Raw genomic sequence first — 23689 nt, forward strand, 5'->3', positions numbered from 1 at the left:
TATTGTTTTTAAATGCACTCAAAACCAACATAACTAATGACTATAACGATAACCAGTCTTGTGGGAAAATCTTGTTGTAAAATCCCTTCCACAAACAGTGCAAACAGCCCTATTCTACACTGACTCAGATTTACCTTGGAAACAGCACTGTGTTTTTTCCTTCATGAAATGAACAAATACAACAGGAAATATCTGAGCCAGAATGAACGTAGAAGGCCACAGTATTACTTTTAGCTACTGCTTGAAGATGAACAATACTTTAAGGAGCATTTGGTGTTTCATATGTCTTCTCTACCTGGTTCTCCTTTTAAACCTGGGATGCCACTTAAGCCAGGAAGTCCTTTTTCACCCTTTGCTCCATGGAGACCCGGGCTCCCTAAAGAAAGCAAGAAGACATGGGTTCATATGCTGGATATTTGTTCTAAGATTGAAAATTTTTGTTTCCCTGCAATTTCTGTTTTATTAAAGCATGAACACTTGCCTGGAAATCCTGCCATGCCAGGGGATCCTTTGGGACCTGGAGCACCTGGCATTCCTGGAATTCCTGCACTGCCCTTTTCACCTTTGTCTCCAGACAAACCCGGACTACCAGTTCTTCCTGGTTCTCCCTAAAAGTAGCAGCATTATAAAAATCACACATTTATTCTGAAACAACATTTTCTCCTTGCAGTGGTAGACATCACTCGCTCTTATCAATAGGATTTTAAAAGGATTTCTCTCTTTTTCCATTCAGAAACAAAGTAATTTAAGATTAAATTTAGCATTAAATTCCACTGTCAGAAACTGACTTTTTAGCAATTGCTTAATAACTGCATATGAAAAAGAGCAGTCTTCTGTGCATTTTTGTGATGGATTTTACAAAGGCTTTTCCAAATTAGCCTCATAACTTACTGATTACACTTAATCATCTTAAAAAAAAATCTTTTTTAAGACTTCAGTAAATTTACTGCCAGATTAGTAAGTTTTATTTTTACAATTTTTACTTATAAATTCTGGATTACTGTCATTGCATAACTAGAAAAAGCAAGGTGAAACAAATGAGAATCCTATCAGAATACTATTACAAGTGAAATTAACTTTACAGACTGTAGTAATACAGTCCTCTTTTCAGTAATATCTGAGCATTTTACAGTTTTTTCCAGCTTCCCAATATCCTTGTAAAAGTACAGAAACAATATTTCAGTATGCCTATTTGACCTGTTTGTAAGATGCCTTTTTAAAATTTATTTCCTCTGTGATTTTAAAAGTTCTTTCCCTCCTCCAAATTTCTAGCAATGTAGATTTAGCCTATTCTGGAGAGACAGAATAAATGAAAACACTGGAAGTAGTGGTCCCACCAAACAGATGTATATAAGTCTGTGCGTATATTCAAGTTTTTCATCAGGTATTTAAATGAGCATAATAGAAAATACAACAAATCAGCTTAAAGGCCAAAGGCTTCTTTTTAAATGAGGTAGTCAGCAGAGACAAAACAATTAAATCCTTAAGGGTATAAATAAATACCTTCTCACCAGGAGATCCTGGAAAGCCAATTCCAGGAAAACCTGCTGCTCCTTTGTCTCCTTTTTCACCTTTTTGCCCTGGGAACCCTGGTGTGCCTGGTGAACCTGGTATTCCAGGCAGACCCTTTTCTCCAGGCGTTCCTAGCAAGAGAAAAGGAAAAATGTGTGTATCAGAGCTAGCAACACCTTAGCAGTGTTGACAAGGATTTTTCAGCATTGCCTTAACTACCTAGAGCTAGAAAAACAATATCTCTCATTGTAACAGCTAGTAAGTTCAATTCTGAGATCCATCACCATGAGGGGACTTTTTATGGGAAGATAAACTCTTGATAAGAGAAGGTTATAATCTTGGATTAGTAGAAAACAGACGTTTTGATAATAATATGGTTTGAATAAAGTTTATGTTGATTTGATTAATGTCTAACAGGACAACATTGACAAAGAGACTCCGCTGTAGCAGATTTTTCTGTCCCCCCTCCACCATTTCAGTCTTCTTTGATTTCCTAGACAGGCAGAAGGCCATCTGAATGGAGATAAACTTTCTTTGTTGAGATATAGGTTTTTTTTCATTTTGTTTTTTACCAATCTCCTCCACAACAACAACCCCAAAGCACTACAGTTTGTAAATAATATTCAGTACATTGGAACTCACCAAACTTTTTAGAAGGAGGAAAATACACAAGAAGCCTAAAGCAGTTCACATGCTAGCAGAGACAGAGAGAGAGATAGAAAGATACCACTTGAAAAACTGCCCACCTGCAACAAAAACATAAATACTCCATACGTCCCTTCTTTTTGGTACACAAAGTACCATTTTATATCCAGTTAGAGGACTTACACATAGAAACTTAAGAAGCCATTGAATGAGAATTATTTGTCTACCAAGAAGAGGACTGAAAAAGCAACATCTCCAAAGCCTACAGTTCAGGCACTGCAAATACTTTCATCATTCAGTAGATCCACAGCAATTAACACTCTATATAAGCTTCTCATAATGCTTCAGATTAACTTTAGGAAAAAAAATAAAAATTCTTAGCAATCAGTACCTGGCAAACCCATTTCACCAACTGATCCTTTTTGTCCTGGAATTCCTGGATCTCCTGGGAACCCTGGTGGACCCTGATCACCTTTTGGTCCTAAGGAGAGCAGAGGAATTAAGAGTTCCATTAGTTAATGTGGTTTAAAGTACCTTATTTAACAATCTCTCTGTTGCTAGCTTCAGACATACCTGGTTGTCCTGGAGTACCAGGTTCACCATCCCTTCCTGGAATTCCTGGTTCTCCATACTCCCCACGTAACCCTTTTTCTCCTGTTGGCCCAAGGTCCCCTAGACATCAAGAAAACAAACACAGATGATTTTTATCAAGATTTACTGACATGCCATATAATGGTCCACCTAGTTAATTTTTATCACTGTTGCTTCTTTCTGCTGATCAAGGGAATGGCTGAATTCGAGCATCATGTACATTCTACAGTAGAGTCACAGCTGACTAGAACCCAACCCTCCAGTCAAACCAGTGTTGAGAGAAGGCTGCAAATTGTTGAGAGAGTTAGATTAATGAGTTATTTTTGATGTGCCAGACAGTATCAGGTATTAAAAAAAAATATTTGATTTGACTGTTCTGCAGTATAAGCAGGTACATGTGAGCAATCAGTTCGCAGGTAGAAATGTCCTGCTTCCCTAGTTCTGTCTAATGTTAAAACACCTTTTACTTTACAAAGTTTCTTTATATACACGTAACCACTGTGTCTGATATTGATTTCTGGAAAGGAAATAAAACTATCAACTAGTCAACCTACAGAGAAATAGCAGAAAAGAAAGTAATGAAAAACAACCTATGCAGACTTGTTTTAAAGCTTTTCACACCACGAAATATACCAAGATCAGAATATCCAGGTGAAATTGTTACAGGCTAAGAGCCTCACCAAACACAAAAGCACTGTCAGAAGCTGCATCTCAGTTTAGAGGCTGATGCACTCCACGCTTGCCCCTGCACTTCCTTGCAGCCTCTGACACTAGGCTGTTCAAGCTGTGAGGCATTGCCTGTCCACATCCTATGTTTCTCTGAGTCCCAACCAGGACACAAGAGCCCAGGTCTCACTTTAATGAGTAGCCAGACATGGAGAGAACAGATAGCTACACTGGGAAACTCGAAAACTCTCCTGTACCCATAGCTTAAATATAACAAAGCATAGTTATTCGCTGCCAGCCTGGAAAGGAGTCTCAAGAGCTCCATCCTGTGCCCATCAGAAAATTTATTAGTGTAATCTGCAGATTTCATCACACCGGATAGGCGTGAATAGAAGACAAGATGAGCAGTGAAAAGGTTTTGAAGAGTTGGAGAACAGATTAGAAATCATGATCACGAAATTCAAAAAGTGCAATACACCACATTTTTGGCAAGGAGTATCCCAAAAGCATATAAAATTGCATAAGCAGCAGTCAAGGAGAAAAAGATTAAGGATTATAGCTAATCACAAACCAAGTCAGTAACCGTTTCAAATAAGGTAAATTTAATTCTAGCAGGGCCTGAGTTGAATTATTTCAGTTGTTTCAGCACAGTGCACAGCAACAAGGATGCAGCCAAGTTGGGAAGAATTCAGACAGGGTAAGAAGAACTGTAATTATTTCAGAAAACATCATGAAAGTTTTAAATATCTGGTTGAAGGAAATGGAAGACTACATTATCTCCATAGCTCCCTTCCTGTCCTCAGGTTGTTATCAGGTGGTCTTTATAGCAACGTTGTTTCCATTATTTACATAAAAGACATGCTTTACTCTTTTAGCAAGCTCTAGTTTCTAGTTCCTTCCATCCAACCAAAATCCTTTCTGTGATTGTTCTTTATTTCTATGGAGTTGAGGATGCTGGACAAATATTTGCATTTGCTGTGTGAAATTCTTAAATCTTATTATAAAACCTGGTATCTAAAGCTAAGATACAAGTGAACTCAAAGTGCTGCTGCTCTAGCTTTAACTAGTTAGAGACAGAAGTTACCTTTTTCTCCGGGATCTCCCTTTTGGCCTTTGAGACTAACCATGTCCAGGGTGTCCATGCTTCCAGGTATTCCCGGAAGACCAGCTTCACCTTTATCCCCTTTGACACCTGGATCACCCTGTGGTCCAACCACACCTTTCAAACCTTGGCTACCTGTAAAGCACAGAATGTTATAGTGGAGTATAAAACTGCAGAGATATTTAGTAGACAAGAACAATTATTTATTCAAATCTTGAGCACAGGCTACAAACATGCTCTGGAACACTTCTTTTATCTCATATGCAGATTTTTTTTTATATAAGGACTTCACAATATCTCTACTGAAGAAAAGTGGTATCCTTTTCCTACTTCACAGCCATTAGTTTTAAAGCCTCTCAAAACAACATGAATAGAAGGATAAGAATTTAAAAATAGGGTACAGATTGAAGAACTGAATTAAGTCCCTCCTGCTGGCTATTTAAAACTTAAAACACAGCATTTTTCTGGGAGTAATACCTATAGCACGCTCTTACCTAGCCAACCCTTACGTTGTTGAAGAACAGACCAAAGTCTTGCCCAAATACATGACTGCTCCTAGGATTTCTAGATTACCCCATTTCTAACTTACAGAGATATTACTTGACATAAAACATTCCTTAGGCCAAGCAGATTCCCTGTATGTGGTTATTTCCAGACTTGTCCTCAGTTGGGAAAAAAAGTTTATTTTAAAATATTCTACGAAATTTTGAGAAAATCTCTGTCCTACCTTTTTCACCAGGCAACCCTCGATCTCCAACTGGTCCAGGAGTCCCTGGCAATCCAGGAGTTCCCATAACTCCCATTTCTCCTTTGGCTCCTGAAACCAAAATGAAAGAGTGAATAACAGAAATAAAGCAAGAAATATGAGAAGTGGAATGGTTTACTCCCAATTATATTAGAGATTGCTCTACTTAAGGAAAAATGCTGCAGATCTAATCTAAAATAGCCTGATAGAGAAAACAACAGTAAAGTAGCGTTACAAAAACCAGAATAAAACAGAGTCTGTAATAGGTTTTTGACAGATTCTTAAAACTTCCAACTACAGTAAAACAATGCTGTCATTAACAAAGGCATTATTAAAACCACGTTCTATCACTGAATAATCATCTTCCATTACCATAGGTTAAAGCAGATAGCTGTATTTCATCCAACAAAAGACTTCAGTATGAGGTTAAAGCTACACATCTATGGAGATGCTTTGTTGATAGCAGCCCGTATGTTTTACCCAAGCTCAGGTTCTTTGATGGATCAGTTCATAATTGAGTGAAGGGGTATGCTAACAGGACTTAATAAAACAGCTGTCAAAGACACCAGTTTCCAAGGTAGATTAATTTCCCAGAGGTAAGTATGTTTACCTGCTGATCCTTTCAGTCCAACAGATCCTTGTGGACCTGGCAGGCCAGGTAACCCCACAGACCCTGGTACTCCAGGCTGGCCCTGGCTACCTTTATCCCCTTTTGGTCCTGGCATATCTCGACCTGGGAGACCAGGGAAGCCCCTTTCTCCTTTTATTCCAGGAAATCCTACAAAAAACAGATGACATGGGATTAGCTTTTAGAAGAAAACAGGGAACACAGTTAACAAGCATACCCAAGAACATCCTCAGAAATTAATGAATGAAGACTCAAAGACAGTTTCTCTATTTACGTCAAAAGAACAGAAATACTCCTCATTTCCGGTCTGCAGCCTCAATCCTGTACATATTAGCTACAGTAACATGAGGAGACTGAACAAAATGACAGGCATTTTCTCAGCCCTTGCGCCTGCTTTACAGAGCAGATGGACGAGGTCTGCTGCCATGGTCCCCATGGCCCCACCACAGATCTTATACTGCAAAGCAGTTCATGAGCAATGCTTTTGTGTACATCAACATTGATTTATGCAAAAAAAATCCAGTTCCAATCATCAACATGGGAGCATTTTTCTCTCACCTGGTGGCCCCTCGGGTCCTGGCTGTCCAGAGGGCCCTGGCAATCCCTGCGGGCCCACTCCTGGTGAGCCCTGGGGGCCTGGTAAGCCTTGTTGTCCTGGGAGGCCTGGATCTCCTGTGGGGAGACAGAGACCAGAGTCCTTGAGATCTCGTTTGCCAAAGATGCTAGACAGGTGCTTAGAAACCATTTGGCCAACAAAACTTCATTTCAGCCTCTAATACCTCCTACCCGGGCTCAGGGAAAGGGTTGCACTTTGGTGTTTGCCATTTGCTAGCAGTTATGGTAGGTGAAAAGGAGGAGAGAGAAAGGAAAAATGAAAACACCTTGAGAAACCAGTAGGATTTAAGTGGTGAACAGGCTTTTTGCTGCTTCTACACTGGAGTAACTATAGAAAAGAAATAGAAATGCAGAACTGTAACTTTATTTTTCTGACAATATTACCTCTGAATCCTTGTTGTCCAGGTATACCCGGGAATCCTTGTTCACCTCGTAAGCCAGGCAGCCCTGGATTTCCCTTTTCTCCAGGGGTGCCAGCTGGGCCTGGGATGCCTGGTAATCCTTTAGGGCCAGGGAGACCCACTCCGGGTTCACCCTAGTCATAGAAACACAACAGATTGGGAATTGATACATCAAAACCAAGACTCAGAAAAATAACACTACACATGACTTCAGGGAATAAATACAAGCCATTCAGAGTTAACATCAAGCATTCATCTACTTTCTTCTTTTGCCTGTACAGTGAGAAGAAACACAAGATACAGGACAGTTTGGCCAAGTTGTTTTGTTTTGTTTTTTCCAATAAAAAGTAGATTCCTATTCACATGAACAGTCACCAAAAACAGCATCAGCAGCAGGCACCTACTTTTTGACCTTGTAAACCTGGTGCACCTGGAAAACCATCCAGGCCAGGGGTTCCAGGAGTCCCCGGCAGACCAGGTGAGCCAGGCTGACCTGGGAAACCTACAAAACAAAAGAAAGCTCACATCATTTCTATCTGTCCCTGTAAGCATCCCCTGCTGTTTCTTCATACCTCTAGCTGAACTACTCACATTCTGCCTGGTATCACCAAGAACCTGTCAGAAGCAATTTTGCTTCTTTGTAACCAGAACAGTCCCTCAATATGTAGGACATAAGACTGAGGGATGCACAACAGAAGCCATCTTGGAGTCAACACCTTTTGAACAGTATATGTAGCCTAACATGTCCTATACATATCTCTGTGGGTCACACGTTTCTACACCACAGCTGGCCCATGGACTGTGCCTTCTGAATGACAGAAGGAATACAGACAGTATTCTGCAGCTCACGTAAAGATAGTGCTTGCTCAATACCAGCACACATTCAGTAAATTGAAATGAAGTTCTTTTCCTAGGCAAAGATCTCAGGGAATACAAAATTCAGCCTTTAAGCCAAACCCTGGGAAAGTCATGGGGTGGAGCTGCATTGAAGGAAGAGTATTTGAAAGAAGAGTCTTTTACATATCATTTCTCTCTCTCTGGCACTGAAGAGCATACAGCAATCCTTTTCTAGATGCTATGTAACTCTTCTGTTTAGTGTCACAGCAGTTTTGGATGAACTAGAGGTCTTCACAGGTAGATCTGCCTTTTCTTTTCTATAAGTCTTTCTGACCCTCCCAGTTTGTTGTGTGGGGAATCTCAGTAAATGGAATAATAATGAAGACAAAAGAGTCTAGGAGTCGAAACGTCTATTGAGAGATCAGTCATCTAGTCCAGAATGAGTAGCAGCAGCATTATAACATACATTTCTGGAAAATCCAAAATGAGAATTTAGACTCCTTGCTATGCGCATACCCTGACAATAGCCATTCAGAGAAACCGAACTTTATGCTGGATATGCCTGTATTTCGACCAAGTCACTCACATCCACCTGGCACACAACGGACTTCCTCGCTCTTGTCCAAAAAAGTCATAGTTATGTCAACATGTGTTTTTTTAACCAACCTAAGCTGTGACTCATCTTTCAGAAAGGCCATCTCATCTCTCAGGAACCACAGTTGCTTCAATGTAATATGCACTGTATCACTTTCTGTTCTGGCAGTAGTGTTGACACTGCTTGTATCTGCACTACATAACGGCACAAAGCAGGTACAGGTATGCCTTGAAAATATCCTTATTGTGGTTCTTCTGGACTTTTACAGGGGAAGTTCTTCTGCTACACCTCCCAAATCCCTCCATGCAGCCATGGCTGGATGACAGTGCAGTCTGCCATCCACACTGCAATTACACCAGCTCTGTCAGATCACAGATAGATAACTTTGTCTTACCTTTGGGTCCTGGAGGTCCAGGGAACCCTATACCTGGCTGCCCAACAGCACCTTTTTCTCCTGGTAGGCCAGGTCTCCCTGGAAGCCCAGGATTCCCTTTGTCACCTTCACAAGTATAAACAAGAAAAATATGAATACAAATGTTTGCTTCTGGGAAACAAAATCATTATGATAATCAGACAAAGATTAAAAGTATGCAGCACCTTGGGGTCCAGGGAAACCAGGTGGTCCAGGAAGGCCATCTGCCCCAGGAGGTCCAGGGAGTGGTACAGTTCGTCCTGCTTCACCCTTTGCACCTATGAATGTAAAGATGTACTAAGTATGGGAACAGATTAAACAAAATAGAGTTTAATTCACCTAGCCAGCAGTGTTAGTCTCTCCGTGCCATTATAACCAACATTTTATCAAGTTTATTATAAAAAGTTAATAGAAAACTACAATGAATTAGGTTTAGAATGAACTTAAGCCATCCTGTTTCACTTAACTGAAAAAAAAAGAAAACTGACCTCAAATACATGCAAGTGAGCTGCTGAAAGAAAACACTGTTCCATTGGTCTAAATTAGGCTTTTTTTCCATCTTAAATTTTAGTTGATGCTCAATTAAAAGACTTTTTTTTTACATTTAAAAATTTTTTAAAAGAACATACTATAGCATTACCTGGAAGACCTGGTAAACCTGGGGTTCCAGCAAAACCTCTGTCTCCTTTGTCACCGGGTAACCCTGCAGTGCCTATCCCAGGAGGGCCAGGTAAACCTCTTTCACCACGTACTCCAGGGAATCCAGGTTGCCCAGGGGGACCACGTTCTCCTTTCAAGCCAGCTGTACCCTAATTTTTGGAAAGTATAAATGTAGGTCTTGCCTAACTGGCAAGATAGAATACATTCTTCTATCTGTGTGAATATAGCACAGTGTACTTATCTGTAACACCAAAGAAGGTCAATTCTTTATCACTGAACACAAATAGAACTGGGTTCCATGTAGACCAGCACATGGAAATCACACCTAGTGTGCAATGCAGGTAAATTGATTGATTAGACTACTTTCCTAGTTGTGGATCTTAGAACAAATCTGAGCTGTAAATACAGATCCACATCCATACCAACTCTGTAGCAGGGAAAGACTTTGAAATATTAGTTTCCACAAAAGATAAGTATGCTAGAACAGAGCTGAATCTTGTACTAATGATCTCTACTTGGACAAGTGCATTCCTTCAATATTATCCAAGATATGAGTGAAATCATCCCCACTAGTTGTCATTATAAAGCTATGAGAAAGGGGGAAAGGAACAAAAATACTGCTTACACCCACAACTTTGTGGGGGAAGTAATCTTGTTCTGTAGTCTGGAAAGCAGGAAGTCAAATAATCTGAGTATGTCTGAGCTGGATCATGTATTTGCATGACATGTTCAGACAGAGGTCAAAATCAAACTCTGAAATACTCTGTTGTTGAAGGGCACTAATCTTTACCAGCTCCAGGGAAACCAGAATCTTTTGAGGAGGAATGAACTACTCAACTTAAAGACAAGACGTGGAACAAAGCATGAGGCCAATAAACATAAAATATATATAGGACAGGATGCAAAAATAAATAAACATGCTGCAGGACAGTGTGTAAACATAAAGAAACACACACACCGATGCTCCTTTTGGACCTTGAGGACCTGGCAATCCGTCTTTTCCTGGTGTTCCTTCTCTTCCAGGAATACCTGGTTGTCCTGGGAAACCAGGATCTCCCTTCTCACCTTTCTGGACGGAATAAGTAAAATCTCCTGGTTCTCCTTTTGCCCCAGGGAGGCCAATAAGTCCTGGAGCACCTGGGGGCCCCTGAAATTTCATAAATTCAGATGTCATCAGTTGCCCTATCAACTCTTCAACTGACAAAAAAGGAAAACAAATCTTCAGAAATTAAGGAGTAGATACAAATCAAATAAACAATTTGGTTTTCAACCAAGGAGGTCAAATGAGAATATTTTCTAGGATACAAGAGTGTAAATAAGGAATTTGTGCAAATCTTCCTGTCTTGACTATGTTGTCATTATAGCACAACACAGGTATAGCACTTTAGATGGTGAATATAAACACACACTATTTACAAAAGATTTGCAGGTTTTGGTACCTAAGGTCTATTCTGAATTTTCAATATAGTATCCACTGCATTTCAGTTACATCTATTAATGCAATATCAAGATAATCTAGGATTTTTAAAAAGGTTTTGTCAGAGCTAATGTGTCTGCCCCAACAGTCAAATTCATAGTTTGTAATGCCATGGATCCTACTTGTATGACAAAAATCAAACAAAGGTATCTCTATCCTTAAGATAATTTACAATACTATCAGAAGTAGTACTTGCACATTTAAACTGTCTACTTGATTTTGCTTCTTTGAGAAAGCTCTAAATCAACTATTACATTTCTGAAATGCATACATCGTATGTTAAGATCATTGTTTTATATAAAATTCAAGTGTTATTTGCACAGGAGCTTAGACTAACTAACTGAAGACTGAAAGCTCTTTATGTTTATTTATGACACTTAACTGATGAAAATACACATTTCACGTGATTACCAACATTCACTGATCCTGTACATCCACAGTCTGCTGGGGCGTAGAATACTATGCACATGTTCAGAAGAAGTTTTGCAAGCTCTCCAGGGAAAAAATTATCTATATAACAATACACCTGTACAATTTCCAGAATTCCAGTCTTTCACTATGTATTGTCTAGGACTTGTATGCACTTTTTTCATTGGAACATTCTGTTTTCAAGTGAAACGGAGCTAGGGTTCTGGAACTAGCCCAGACTTTATGAGCAATGTCCACTGCTTATGTCTTATGTGTACCTTCCACTTCAACCTGAACTAGAACAAAGTCAAAGATAATCTTTCCATTAGGTTTGGTGGTTCCAGAATCAGACACTGATGCTCTGCCATGAATTTGAACAGTGTGAGCTGGCCTCTATGTAATAGTTTTTCCAAGACAAAATGTACACAGGATCACCACCTGGCTGAATTTTGTAGACCAAAACAAGCTCAAAGGCATTCAGAAATGTAGCCAGTCCTTTCCTGATGAAAGACATACACGGAACTTAAGAGGCAAGAAAAGGAAAATGTAAAGATATGGCAAATATACGCTGAGAACAAACACAAGACATAAAAAAGGCTTAAATATACTAGGGTGTCTTTTATTGTTTGTCTCTTGCATATTTTGCCCCTTTTATTTTTCTCAACTCTTTCTTTCATGGGCCTATTTATATTATAGTAAATTCAGTCTCTGAGTATTTCACAGAATCATAGAATCATAGAATGGCCTCGGTTGAAAAGGACCTGCTGAGTGCAGGGTTGCCAACCACTAGAACAACCACTTCCATCCTGTTTATCATGGTAGAAACAGAGAATGGAATCCATGCAGCTAACTGTTGTTATCTAAATACAGGTATGTAGAATTTATTCATACTTAAGAACAAGAAACATTGCTTGAGCAAGGAATTTGTATATGAGGTTTGGTTTATCTTCTGAAGGTCTATATCTCCCACCACTAGTGATAGAGAGGAAGCTTGGTTAATTCCAGTGCGTGTTAAAGTTAGCGCACATGAAAGTCACTGTGAAGCTGCTCATATGTTGCCAAAAATACTCAAATAGAAGAAGGAAAGAGCTTTAGGGGGGAAAAAGATAGTCTGCAAAGACTCTGGCAAACTCAGTCTACTTACATTAGGAATGGTGTCAAAATCTAACTTATGCTAGAGGAGCATGTACGCCAAAGTGGCTCTTCACAGCATACCAAAGTGTATGCAGGGACATTCAAGTGAATTCTGACAAGATCAAATCTTATTCGCTAGTACATTGCTCATCTAAGAGTGATTTGTGCTGCCATTTTAGGCATGTGCTATTATTAGAGCTGTTCTGATTCTGATATCCAGCCTTACTCACTGAGAGCTTTGTCACGCTGCATCAACAAAATTTTCAAGTGATCTCATTAACAAGATTTCATAGAATACATGGCACAGAGAACACGCAAACTGTTAAAGTCTTCTGCATGCACTGACTAACTGCTTACACTACACTACATGGCACTCCCTCAATATATTATGCGCACAACAGCAAAGAGTTACTGGATAGATACACAGCTACAAGGGAAGGTCAGGGCAGACCTGCATCTACTTCAAGTGAAATCCTACTTTTTACCCAGCTCCACTGCTGAGTTTATCTGATGGGTAAGCAAAAAAATACAACCCATTTCTGACAAGTGTTTTTCCTTCTCAAAGCTAGACAACACTGCTTCTTTGTTTATTTTGCTAGGTATATCCAGTTCCTTCATTTTTTTGTATCACTGTGATGGTCTGTTTTTAAACAGGACTATCACATAAACACTGAATATTTTTGATCATGTAATAGGAAATATACAGATAGCATTTGCTAAGGCGTTACTTACAGGTACACCCGGAAGGCCATCAAGTCCAGGTAAGCCTCTGTCGCCCTTGAGACCCGACTGTCCCGGAAAACCTTATCAGAGACAGAAAAACATAATTCCATTTATTACATTCTTTTACGAACAGCTCATTGTATGTAAAGTCTTCGTGATTCTTCACAAAGTGTCTAATTAACAAATGTAACTCTGCTAAAGTCAGTGAAGTTGTCTATGTTCATGTGCTAATGAGTTTCACGTGTCTGCATCCACAAGCTCAGAAGTTGATGGGTCATCTGACCTATCAAGCAAACTTTGCAATCTTGAAACTACATAAAACATTTGTTTTTCTTCACAATCATTGGAACAAATTCTAAGTACATTATCACTGTTTACATGTGGCACTTCTCTGATATGGTAGCAAACAACGCATTTCTTTTAGGCCACACAACTTGATGCTAGGATTGGGAACGTTATGTATGAGCTACTGCCAAGCCTGAGTGCATAGAGCAAATGCTTCCCACATTTTTCACTTTCACAAGTTGGATCACAGTTTGCAAAGATGAGCCACTGTGGCCAGCTTCTGCTTTCTTGGTAGCTCTTGTCAATTTCAGTGGGAATTAAGAATCAGGCCGAAGATAAGAATATTCTGTTTTGTTTTTTTCTTTTTCCCATTAGTTTTGCAAGCAATTTGACTAACGGGAGAAAAGATAATTAATCATACAGTATACACTGCACTTTCAGATTTTAGCTTTGGCAGTTAATTCTCAGGTAGTTAATGTTTTTTTACCTGCTGGACCTGGTAGACCTTGCGGTCCTGGAAGTCCAGGAGGTCCTACTTTATCACACAAGGCACAAGTTTCACCTTTTTCACCTGAAAAAAAAAAAAAAGGAAATGAATAACAATGACAAGATTTAAGGCAGCTGCAGCAGGCAGAATCCAGTGGCAAACATCAATTTAATACACTGCATGTTGAAAGAATAAAAATAAATGTGTTATTTCTAACTATACACTTCGAAGAGAATTTATCAGTAAACTGGTATTCAAAAGCCTTTAAAACTTTTGAAGGAATAAAATGAAAATCAGCTTACGTATTATCCTACAGATAATATTTAATGGGAGAGTTAGAAGGAACCAGACTGAAGAGAAATAGACACCAGCTATAGAAGACAGGAAAAGTTTAAAGTGGAAAAAGAAAAAAACTCTACAGCCACTGCAATTTTGCAGTTTTAGAAAAGAAGTCCGTAGAATGAAATTAGGAACCGTTATGTAAATGAGTGTAGCTCATTTTTTGTACATGTCCATTTAGTTGATACTGCTAAAACACATAGTTGACAGGTGAACTTACAAGTGTAGCAATTTTAGATTCAATTATAGCCAAGGTAATGATTCATAAACCATTTCCTTTGCCAACTCATCTTCCCTTCTCAAATTCTTCATCTCAGAAGTCATACCTTAAATTTCCACGAACAGCTCAATTTGTACTTTATGAGTCTACACTCAACTTTTTGTTCTTCCTAGCAATGTGTAGGCTAAATGTAATATAAGTGAAGTTTGTGTCAATCAACTCAATAGACAGTATCTTTCTTTTACTCACCAGAGACCCATCAAGCACTGTGCATATTCATGAACTGTTTCAGTAACTAATATTTAGTATTGTTTCCCTGGATCAAGTTGACTCGATCAACACCTTGACATATCCAAGCCACAGCATACAAAGCAATAGGAAGCAATTGTACTTTCACTTTAAATAATATTACCTTTCTCTCCCATCTCTCCTGGAAATCCGTGTTGCCCTGGAGGTCCAGGTATACCTGGTGCACCAGGTTGCCCCTGCTGACATTGATCAATTCCATCTGCAATTGAAATGCAATAGAGACTATTGTTTAGCAAACGCAAGTTTCTTCTGTAGGGCTGCATTTATGAATGTCTCAGTTGAATGTATCTGCGAGTGGTCATAAATCAGGATAGCCCTTCATTTTTCTATTTCTGTCTTCTAATCTGAAAAAATTTAACTGGGATTCTTTCTTCTGATTCCAGACAGACCACTCAAGAAACCCCTAGAACTTCCGAAATAAAAGATGGCTGTGCCATAATGGGGTCAAAAATAACCTTCACAGAAAAGGTACTTTTATTGTAAGCTTTGGATAAGAGAAATGCTTTGGATGAAAAAATTACTCTTTTAACCTTGAAAGAAATGGAGAATGTTGATGTTCTGAAGAATTTTGTTATGTAATGATTCTATACCTAACCTAGAAATATAGAAAACTTTCTAGGTCAAGAGCACATTGTTAACATCTGTTTAACTTCTTTACAATGAAAAATCTTTCTGAAAATGAGAAACTAAGTATACTAGGAATTGAAATTGGTAACAAATGATAAGACTTAGCAAAAAACACAGGAACACAAATTGAGCTTTTTTCTGTTTGATGTTATGACATAGGTTCTGACCTAATACAAACTGACATCATTTGGCCAAAGTCAGTAGTCAAAAAGTTGAAGTGAAGTTTGGCAAACAACAGTTAAATGCAAAGAATAAATTATTTTTTTCCCATTATGCATCTGAAGAAAGCTAAAGAAGTGTCTCGGGAAGGAGCAAAATTAAGCAATGAGAGAAATATGTTCAATAAAAAAAATGGGAATTGTTCTTATTAATTTAATGGACAAGGTGAAAGTTTGCTATTTAATTCCCTACATTAAGGGTTACATTTTGTGCTGGTTCATTGGCACACTTTTGGTTTAGGAATTCCATGGAGAATAATGTTTCTTTCAATGGAAGACAGCTAAAGCTACTGTAATGGGGATATTGTCTTCGATTTCCTATTTAACCTTTAAAAAACTTAACAAAATCACAACTACAGAAAGTACTATGTGCTCTTCAATTTTTTAATAAAATCTATAGGATGTTACACAAAGGAATCAGAGGCTGCATAAAATAAACATGCCATCTGCACAAGCTGATTAAAGTTTCACCTGACCCCTGTCATCTGTAGATATTTTGTAATCTGCTGGAAAACTGTAAGTAAAACACAATTTTTCCTCTCATTGTGTACATAAAAAAAGGTAATTCTTAGGTTAAGATTTAAAGCCTAACAAAATAGATAAGACAAGTTGATTTTAAGCATTTACCTAAAACTGTATAGAAAAGTAGAATATTACTTCTAATATTTTGTATTTTCTATTATCCTCTGTCTTAGTCATTTTTATATTATTGTTCTTTTGTTAACAATAACATCAAACAGCTCAACTTACAATTACACAATACAAAGTCCAAATGAATAATGTGAGGAACCAAAAAAAATAATATGATTAAATACTAAAGTTTCCCGTGGAAACAATTTGTTTGCAATACTGTTTAAAGGCACAGATGGCCTAGGGCTCACAGAAAGTATATTCATGACAAATACACTAATAGAATCATAAAACACAAAACTAGGAAGAAACTGGAAACATCTAAATCTAGTATTTACTAAATACACTATTAATATAACTCTGCATAACAAGTAACCATAACATACATCCTTCTTTGTTTAAATTACATGTTTGATGTTGACAGAGAAGTACCATCAAAATGGACATCTTGTGCAATATCTAGTTTAGTCAAATACTTTATCTTCCCCTTTAAAAATGCTTTATCAGAAGCTAATTACACATAACTATATAATATGCTGTTATTATTACTACAAATCCTATTTGTATGTATTTGTCCCATCATTACTAGCACTAAGGTAAGTGTTAACCTCATTCTCTTGTAAGATAATTTCATTTCACAATGAAAAGTTCTAAGAAATTAAAAAGATGGTGTACTTCAGTCCGAAGTTCTTATATGTGTTCAGTCTGTGCTAGATATACTGGTACTGCAGACTTGTAAACTGAGATACTGAACAGCATCTTTTATGCTAAGAACAGTATTGGTAGCTGCTATTTTTTTTCTTGATCCATTAATGACTCATATATACTTCTTCCAAGATGTAAATGCATCCTGATTATAGCTTTTATAATCTTGTCTCCATTTTCATGAACGTGCAGTGTGCATTATTGAGACTTCATAGTGAAAAGCAACTGAGCGCTTTACTTACCTGTTACACCTGGAGGACCTGGTGGGCCGGGCAACCCAGGAGGGCCTGGGAAACCATCTCTTCCAGGAGGTCCAGGTATAGGGAACCCCGGAGAACCCTTCTCACCCTTTACACCTCTCTGGCCAGGGACACCAGGTGATCCCACCATATCTGGAACTGGTCGACCTTTGGACAGAGTAAAATAGAGGTGAAAAAAGTTGCAAGTAAAAAGAATAACATTATCAACATATTAGCTTCCATTGAGTTTCAGAGAGAAATGGGAAAATCCAAGTGCAAAATAAAGTGGCACTATACTTTTACAATAGGTGATTTATACAAAATTGAGGGCATACGCTCTCTACAGCTCACAGTAACTCCCTTCCATTAAGTCCTTGAGCAAACACTGAAAAAAGTGACTTTCTGAGATTTATTTTAAACAATTTTTGATGGCTGAGAAAAAGTGGTGACAAAGGAGTTCATTTAGCTATTGCATTTAGAAACCATTCTATTCTTCCTTATCTCATAACAACTCAAATCTTAAACACATCTAGAAATGGACAGCATATCTAAGAACTTCAGTAAATAAATATTCAACGAGGCTAGCAGATTTTCAGGCATGCTAAAACCAGAACTGCTTGTAGGAATAATAAGTAAAGAGCAGCCAACATAGACAAGCAGCTAAACAGATAGAATAAAGCTCATCAAGATCTCCTTCTAGCTATTTGTACAGACACGCAGGTCTTTCTACATTAATGAGTTATTTTTGTTAACAACTGATCATTAGACTTGATTGCTAAACTATTTTTAGCCTTCTGCTGCGATGCAGAAAGATATATAAATCTATATTAATGTAAATCTTAATTCCAAAAGGGTAATGACAGACGAAGAGCCACCATTCTTCTTTAGGGATTACAACAGCTTACGGTATATAGTATCTCCTCCCTAAACGGTGAGAAATCCTGGCAACTATCCAACCCTGTTTCACAATTGTTTCATACTTAGCTCACTACTACGAGTTATCAGAGCCCTACAAAAAGAGCAAGGCTGTATCACATCAGAGATACCAGAAAAGCAACCTAAAGAAAAAATCTAGGGTAGGATTAGGCCCTCAGAGAGGCCATGACCTGGGCACCGTGCAAATCAGGCTGGAGGCAGCTGAGGAGACCACCTTTCAGGACTCTCCACTCAAGAAGGACAAAGGAAAAAAGTGAACAAATCAGTGGCCATACATTCATACCTGGAATTCCTGGGATTCCTTGTGCACCAGGGAAACCTTTAAAAAGACACGTTTACAATTAGGCAATCAAGTCAGCAATGCCAACACAAGTGAATTTCTAGCACATATTATATCATAAGCAAATATTCTCTGAATCAAAGGTTGAGTCAAGTAACCCACAGATGTCTCCAAACAAAACATTTAGTGAAAAGGTTGCATAGAAAAATGAGAATGCTTGATTTTCCCTGTCTATTGAGGAATATTGCAAATTATGCAAATCAATTTTAAGATTAAAATCTTTTAAAGCAATCTTTGTGCTTGCATTGATTCCTGTACTTGTTAAATAATCTCACGGGCTTATTTAACCTCCATAAACCCAGATCACATTTTAAGACTGCATTTGATTAACAGTTTGGAAGAGGTTATGTCGAGAAGAAGCATGCCACAAACTATGACAAAACGCAATAGCTTGGAAAGAAAATAGATAAATAACTGGAACATTCTGCCTTTATATAGAGCCCCTGAACTTGCAGACAGTGGGGTTTTAATGTCCTTTAACATGAAAAGCAAAAGCATAACTCAATCAAAAAGACAAGACAGAATACGTACCTTTTTCACCTTTTTGACCTTTCAGTCCAGGCAAACCTGAAACTCCAGGGTCTCCTTTTTCACCAAAAGCATCCATTGGTACAGTATCTATAATCTAAATCACAAGACAAAGATAAGGACACTAGAAACACGCAACTGTAGTCCAGTTTTATCTCATCCATTCCAACCTCATGGTAGAGAAGCCACTTTGTTTTGTGATTACAGCTTTGAGAAGTTTTGGTCATACTGCCAATCTCAGTGGTAGGTAACAACTGTTGTGAGCATGTTGTAGCTGCTGAGAAAACAAGGATTTCCTACTCTAGCAAAGTTCCTTTGTATCAGTAGTAAGGTTAAGTAGAGATCTTGATAGCACCTTTCTGAATGAAGATGATGTAAAGAAATTTCAGCATGTTCTAAGCACTGATCCATTAGGTTAGTATTACTTTTCATCTTAAAATACTCTATTCTGGCAATTTCTGCTGTTAATTTGAGTTATACATACAGCATATTTATATCTACAATACAATACTCAAGAAGCATGCACCTTCTTTCAATACAAATCATCAGATGTTGGGAATTTTCTCACTTGTTGGGAAAGCAGCAATATCAATTATATACCTGCTGCTGACTAGTCCCATTTTTTATTTGTCATATAAAAAAAATGTAGATTACAAAGCTGATTTATATTCCTTGGAACTCTCTTTTGGATAGTTTGTATGGATTAACAATGCCTAACAGTTCTGTATTCAAAAACATTCAGAATTCATATGCTTTGAGAGCTCCTTTCCCAATTCTCAAACATACTTAAAAATAAGGCTTCCAACTTTTGTTTCCATTGAGAAAAAATGAGGACATAACTGATTTGAATGAGATCAGAATATGCATCGTCTCTCTTTTTTTTCTGAATGTTTGAGTGCTTTAACTTTCTTAAAATATACATCTTCAGTTAATTTTAAAATAAAAAAGTTTATTTTACTTACTCTTCCTGGAGGCCCTTGAGGACCTTGATCACCTTTTTCACCCTAGATCAAAATACAAATTAAGTTTTAAATCCAGATCAGACCTTCTTCACCACAAAACAGAATTTCCGTAGCAAACAAACACTTTGATACAGATTCATACAAATTCAAGGTGCTAGGCACCTGGAACATTATAAGCAATAATCAGTTAGCTGGTAAGACCTGCAGTGCTTTACACTGTGTAAAGAGAAACTGGGATTTTTAGGAACACATGATTGTACATTCGCTGGCTAAGCAAAGAGCTTGTAAAAATAAAACCTGCATTAATCAGTCCATACAAGAGACCTAAACCAGGGTTACCCAAGCAATGTTGACTTTTGACTTTTCCTAGTCTCTGAGAAATGACTTCACAACACAGCAACATCCATTTAATAATGCTGTACATGCATGTGTTCTTTCAGTGCATGCCTATGAACTGGCCGAGCTCATAACTTGTCACTCTGAGAAGGCTGTGACTCACCTTAGCACCAGGTTCCCCAGGCCGACCTGGAATCCCAAACCCTCCAGGCAAGCCCTGCAAATAAATGACAGTGACACCAGAAAAGACAAATACAATTGCATATTAGCTCTGGCAGCACCAAAATTTTAAATAAAACTCGCTGAACACAGTTTTAAGTGAACAACTTGGAAGGCAAGAAAATTTCAGCCATTTATAACACGCAGACACAGAGACAATTCTTTCTTTTTGACTGTTCAAAATAGTATTAAAAATTCAGTGAAATACATACGGGTTCTCCTTTTGGTCCTGGTTCACCATCTTTTCCAGGCTTTCCCTGTAAAACAGCGAAGTTCCATTCTACTTAAACATATAGCCATGGGTACACAATTTCTAAATACAGTGAGTGATCTAGTAGAACAAAACAATCATTACTGTAATGCATTCATTAAAGAGTCCTAACACAGCTAACAATGTAGAGGGTATAACACAAGGAAATTTTTACTGTCTACTGCTTTGCTTTGCATTTACTTCTGTGCAGGAAGGACCTAATCTTGCTTCAGCTGGGATCAGTGGGAGTCTTGCTTCTGCCTTCAGCACTGCAGCCACTGTCATGGGGTCTTTAGCTATCTGAATGCGTGTTATCGATTAACAATACTGGAAATTATCCCTGTCTTGAGTTGCACATCTGCCCTTGCTTGTTTGATATAAAGCAAATTTGATGCTTCACTAATGGTTTCTAAGTTTAATTAGTTTATGAAAACAGTACAGTGACTGCAATTATGTTACTGATAAACTCGAGCATACTTACACGTGGACCAGGCTTCCCAGGTTCACCCTTGTCTCCTCTGAAACCCGAACCTGGCAATCCCTGGAAAATAAATGCACACCAGACTAATAACACTGTCAAATTTGAAAGTAAGTTTGCTTTTATCAAATAAGCATAAAGAAATCCAGGACCATCATTAGATTCTTCAATATTTTTATTGTAATAAAAAAAAAAATACACAATACTTACCGGGACTCCCTGTTCACCCTTTTCACCTGGCTCGCCCTAAAGAAATGATAAAAAATGCAGATTAGTATGCAAAAATACTCATAATTCATTTAAGGTTTAAATCATTTATTTCTTCATGTCAGACAGTATGATTAATTCTGCTCTCCACTCCAAAAACTATGCCTAACAGCAGGATGTGCAAAAAGAAGTTGGACAAAACACAAAATCCATTAAGCTAATTTATTATACTAGTGTATATTGCTTAGAGGGTCTTATTCAATAATTGAAAATTAATTAGCATCAGATTCTATTGAGGTGATTCTGTACATGAGAAGTGCAGCGTAAGCTATTTAATAGAATTTTTTATAAAATTTGAGGTTCACAGGGCTATGCTTAACAATCCTCCTTCTTCAGAAAGTCTTTGGTTATATGCATTACTTATTAATGCAATCATTTATGCATTTATCATCATACTTTTCAGAAAAAAATTCTAAAAAGACTATCAAAATTAATTACATGAACTAAATGAATTTTGAAAAGTTAGATGTAGGTGACTCAGTATTTTCTTCTACCCCTTTTATTTTTCTTGTTAGTTCTAATGACTAAACTGCAATAAGGAATACAACAGGATCGATCACTTAAGGTCTCGTCTCACCTTTTCTCCCTTTATGATTTCGCTTCCCTTTTCTTTCATGTGCGGCGCTGGTCCTGGTGGCCCTGGGGGACCCTGGACCCCTTGTTCTCCCTGTCAACATCAAATGTGGGATATTCTATCAAAAACAGTACTGAAGCCAACTTCAAGAAGGCAAAAGTAAGTCATACTTTTTTTTAGTATATATGCATCCACAGCAGGGTAAGAACTTTATCTGCTTATATAATGCAAAAGGACAATATTTCACAGTAAAACACCTCCAAAAAGGATGGATGCATTTCTGCCAAGCAATAACATATATCAATACCATTTATTTTTTGCAGATAAAGCTAACATATCCAAGAAATCTCCACATACTGCTGTTGTCAACATTTTTCAAGCAAGTTTATGATAACAAGTTAATTTCAGTGATGTACCATCTCACGAAAAATCCTATTCAGTGGGAAAAGTGTGTTTCAAAATACATAAATAAGGTAGTGGGTAAAAAAATACCCTAAACACCTATGTAATATATTTTACTTATACTCCAAAAGGCCTCTGCCAATGACGTTCATGAGAAGCTTGTGGAGAAGGGCTCAGACACCATAAGTTTACCAAAAAAAGGATTGCCTAGTGACTCTTGCCTCCTGAAAGCGCCACATAAAGCACTTTAGCCTAGAGCTATTGGAAAAGGTAACACTGTAATTCTCATATGGGTTACCTCCCACTTTATGCTGGCTAAGAGGATAAACAGGATCAGCTACCAAAGCCAATACATGTAACTCAGCAATGCATCAATGCTGAAACAATCCTGGAGGAGGCAGGAAAGCAGTATCACTGAGTAAAACCTACCAACATGGCAAAAATAAGAAAAGTCACTTGTTTAGTATGATTGCAGCAAAGGGCTTGGAGTTGGACAGCATGAAGTGCCATGCTGTGTGCTGAGACATTCACCATTTTTATAAACAACCTGGCAGTGTTGACATCATCATATCCAATGTCTGTAACTGCTCATGACTTCCATTCACTTAGTTATGAGTTCCAAATTTGATATACTCAAGTTGCCCCAAATCCACAATGCCACTGCACCGATTTTCTCCATAGATTAATTACAAGAGTTTATTTATTTACAACAAACACAGTCTCCAGAATATTTCCGGCAGCTGTTCCCTAAGTCTTCAAAAAAGACTTACCTTTTCACCTTTAGGGCCTTGGAAGCCCAAGCCCATGTAGCCCTGAAAATAATAAATTACACATATTAAGTACACTTCTATCAGCAGCGAATATGTGCATACATACAAACATATCAAAGTATTTTGTACATGGCTAAAGTCAAGAGAAGGTATAAAAGACATGAGATGTCCTTTATAGGCATGTGCAAAACAAATAAATCACATCCTAATCCTTCAGTTGTCACAGCAAGGTGCGAAAAAATATAGAGAACAAAATTTATCATATCATTGTAATACCAGTATGCTCCTCTTTCAACATTTTACTGATAAATTTTGACAATTTAAAATAAGCCCAAATAATCACAGAATGTTGTAATTACCACTGACTTGATCAACTGATATAACAGACCTAACCAAACAAACAACAAGTTAAAAATC

At 37.8% G+C, this 23689-nt stretch overlaps 1 protein-coding gene across 2 annotated transcripts in view; it reads right to left on the reverse strand.

Moving 5' to 3' along the window:
- COL4A1 (collagen type IV alpha 1 chain) overlaps positions 1–23689 on the reverse strand; it is a 111402-nt gene that overhangs the window by 19844 nt on the left and 67869 nt on the right. For both annotated transcript variants that reach the window (XM_021415186.1, XM_021415177.1), the window contains exons 12-39: positions 23273–23314; positions 22104–22193; positions 21470–21505; positions 21263–21322; positions 20744–20788; positions 20476–20529; positions 19977–20018; positions 19018–19111; positions 18430–18465; positions 17214–17378; positions 14895–14990; positions 13924–14007; positions 13161–13231; positions 10368–10556; positions 9390–9558; positions 8935–9027; positions 8732–8836; positions 7310–7407; positions 6889–7039; positions 6448–6561; positions 5872–6039; positions 5244–5333; positions 4499–4651; positions 2731–2829; positions 2549–2638; positions 1504–1643; positions 482–608; positions 296–376 (exon numbers count right to left, since the gene is read on the reverse strand). In XM_021415186.1, coding sequence (XP_021270861.1) covers positions 296–376; positions 482–608; positions 1504–1643; positions 2549–2638; positions 2731–2829; positions 4499–4651; positions 5244–5333; positions 5872–6039; positions 6448–6561; positions 6889–7039; positions 7310–7407; positions 8732–8836; positions 8935–9027; positions 9390–9558; positions 10368–10556; positions 13161–13231; positions 13924–14007; positions 14895–14990; positions 17214–17378; positions 18430–18465; positions 19018–19111; positions 19977–20018; positions 20476–20529; positions 20744–20788; positions 21263–21322; positions 21470–21505; positions 22104–22193; positions 23273–23314 — 2782 coding nt within the window. The remainder of the gene's footprint in view (positions 1–295; positions 377–481; positions 609–1503; positions 1644–2548; positions 2639–2730; positions 2830–4498; positions 4652–5243; positions 5334–5871; positions 6040–6447; positions 6562–6888; positions 7040–7309; positions 7408–8731; positions 8837–8934; positions 9028–9389; positions 9559–10367; positions 10557–13160; positions 13232–13923; positions 14008–14894; positions 14991–17213; positions 17379–18429; positions 18466–19017; positions 19112–19976; positions 20019–20475; positions 20530–20743; positions 20789–21262; positions 21323–21469; positions 21506–22103; positions 22194–23272; positions 23315–23689) is intronic.

This window comes from Numida meleagris, chromosome 1 (assembly GCF_002078875.1).
Source record: "Numida meleagris isolate 19003 breed g44 Domestic line chromosome 1, NumMel1.0, whole genome shotgun sequence".
Classification (NCBI taxonomy): domain Eukaryota; kingdom Metazoa; phylum Chordata; class Aves; order Galliformes; family Numididae; genus Numida; species Numida meleagris.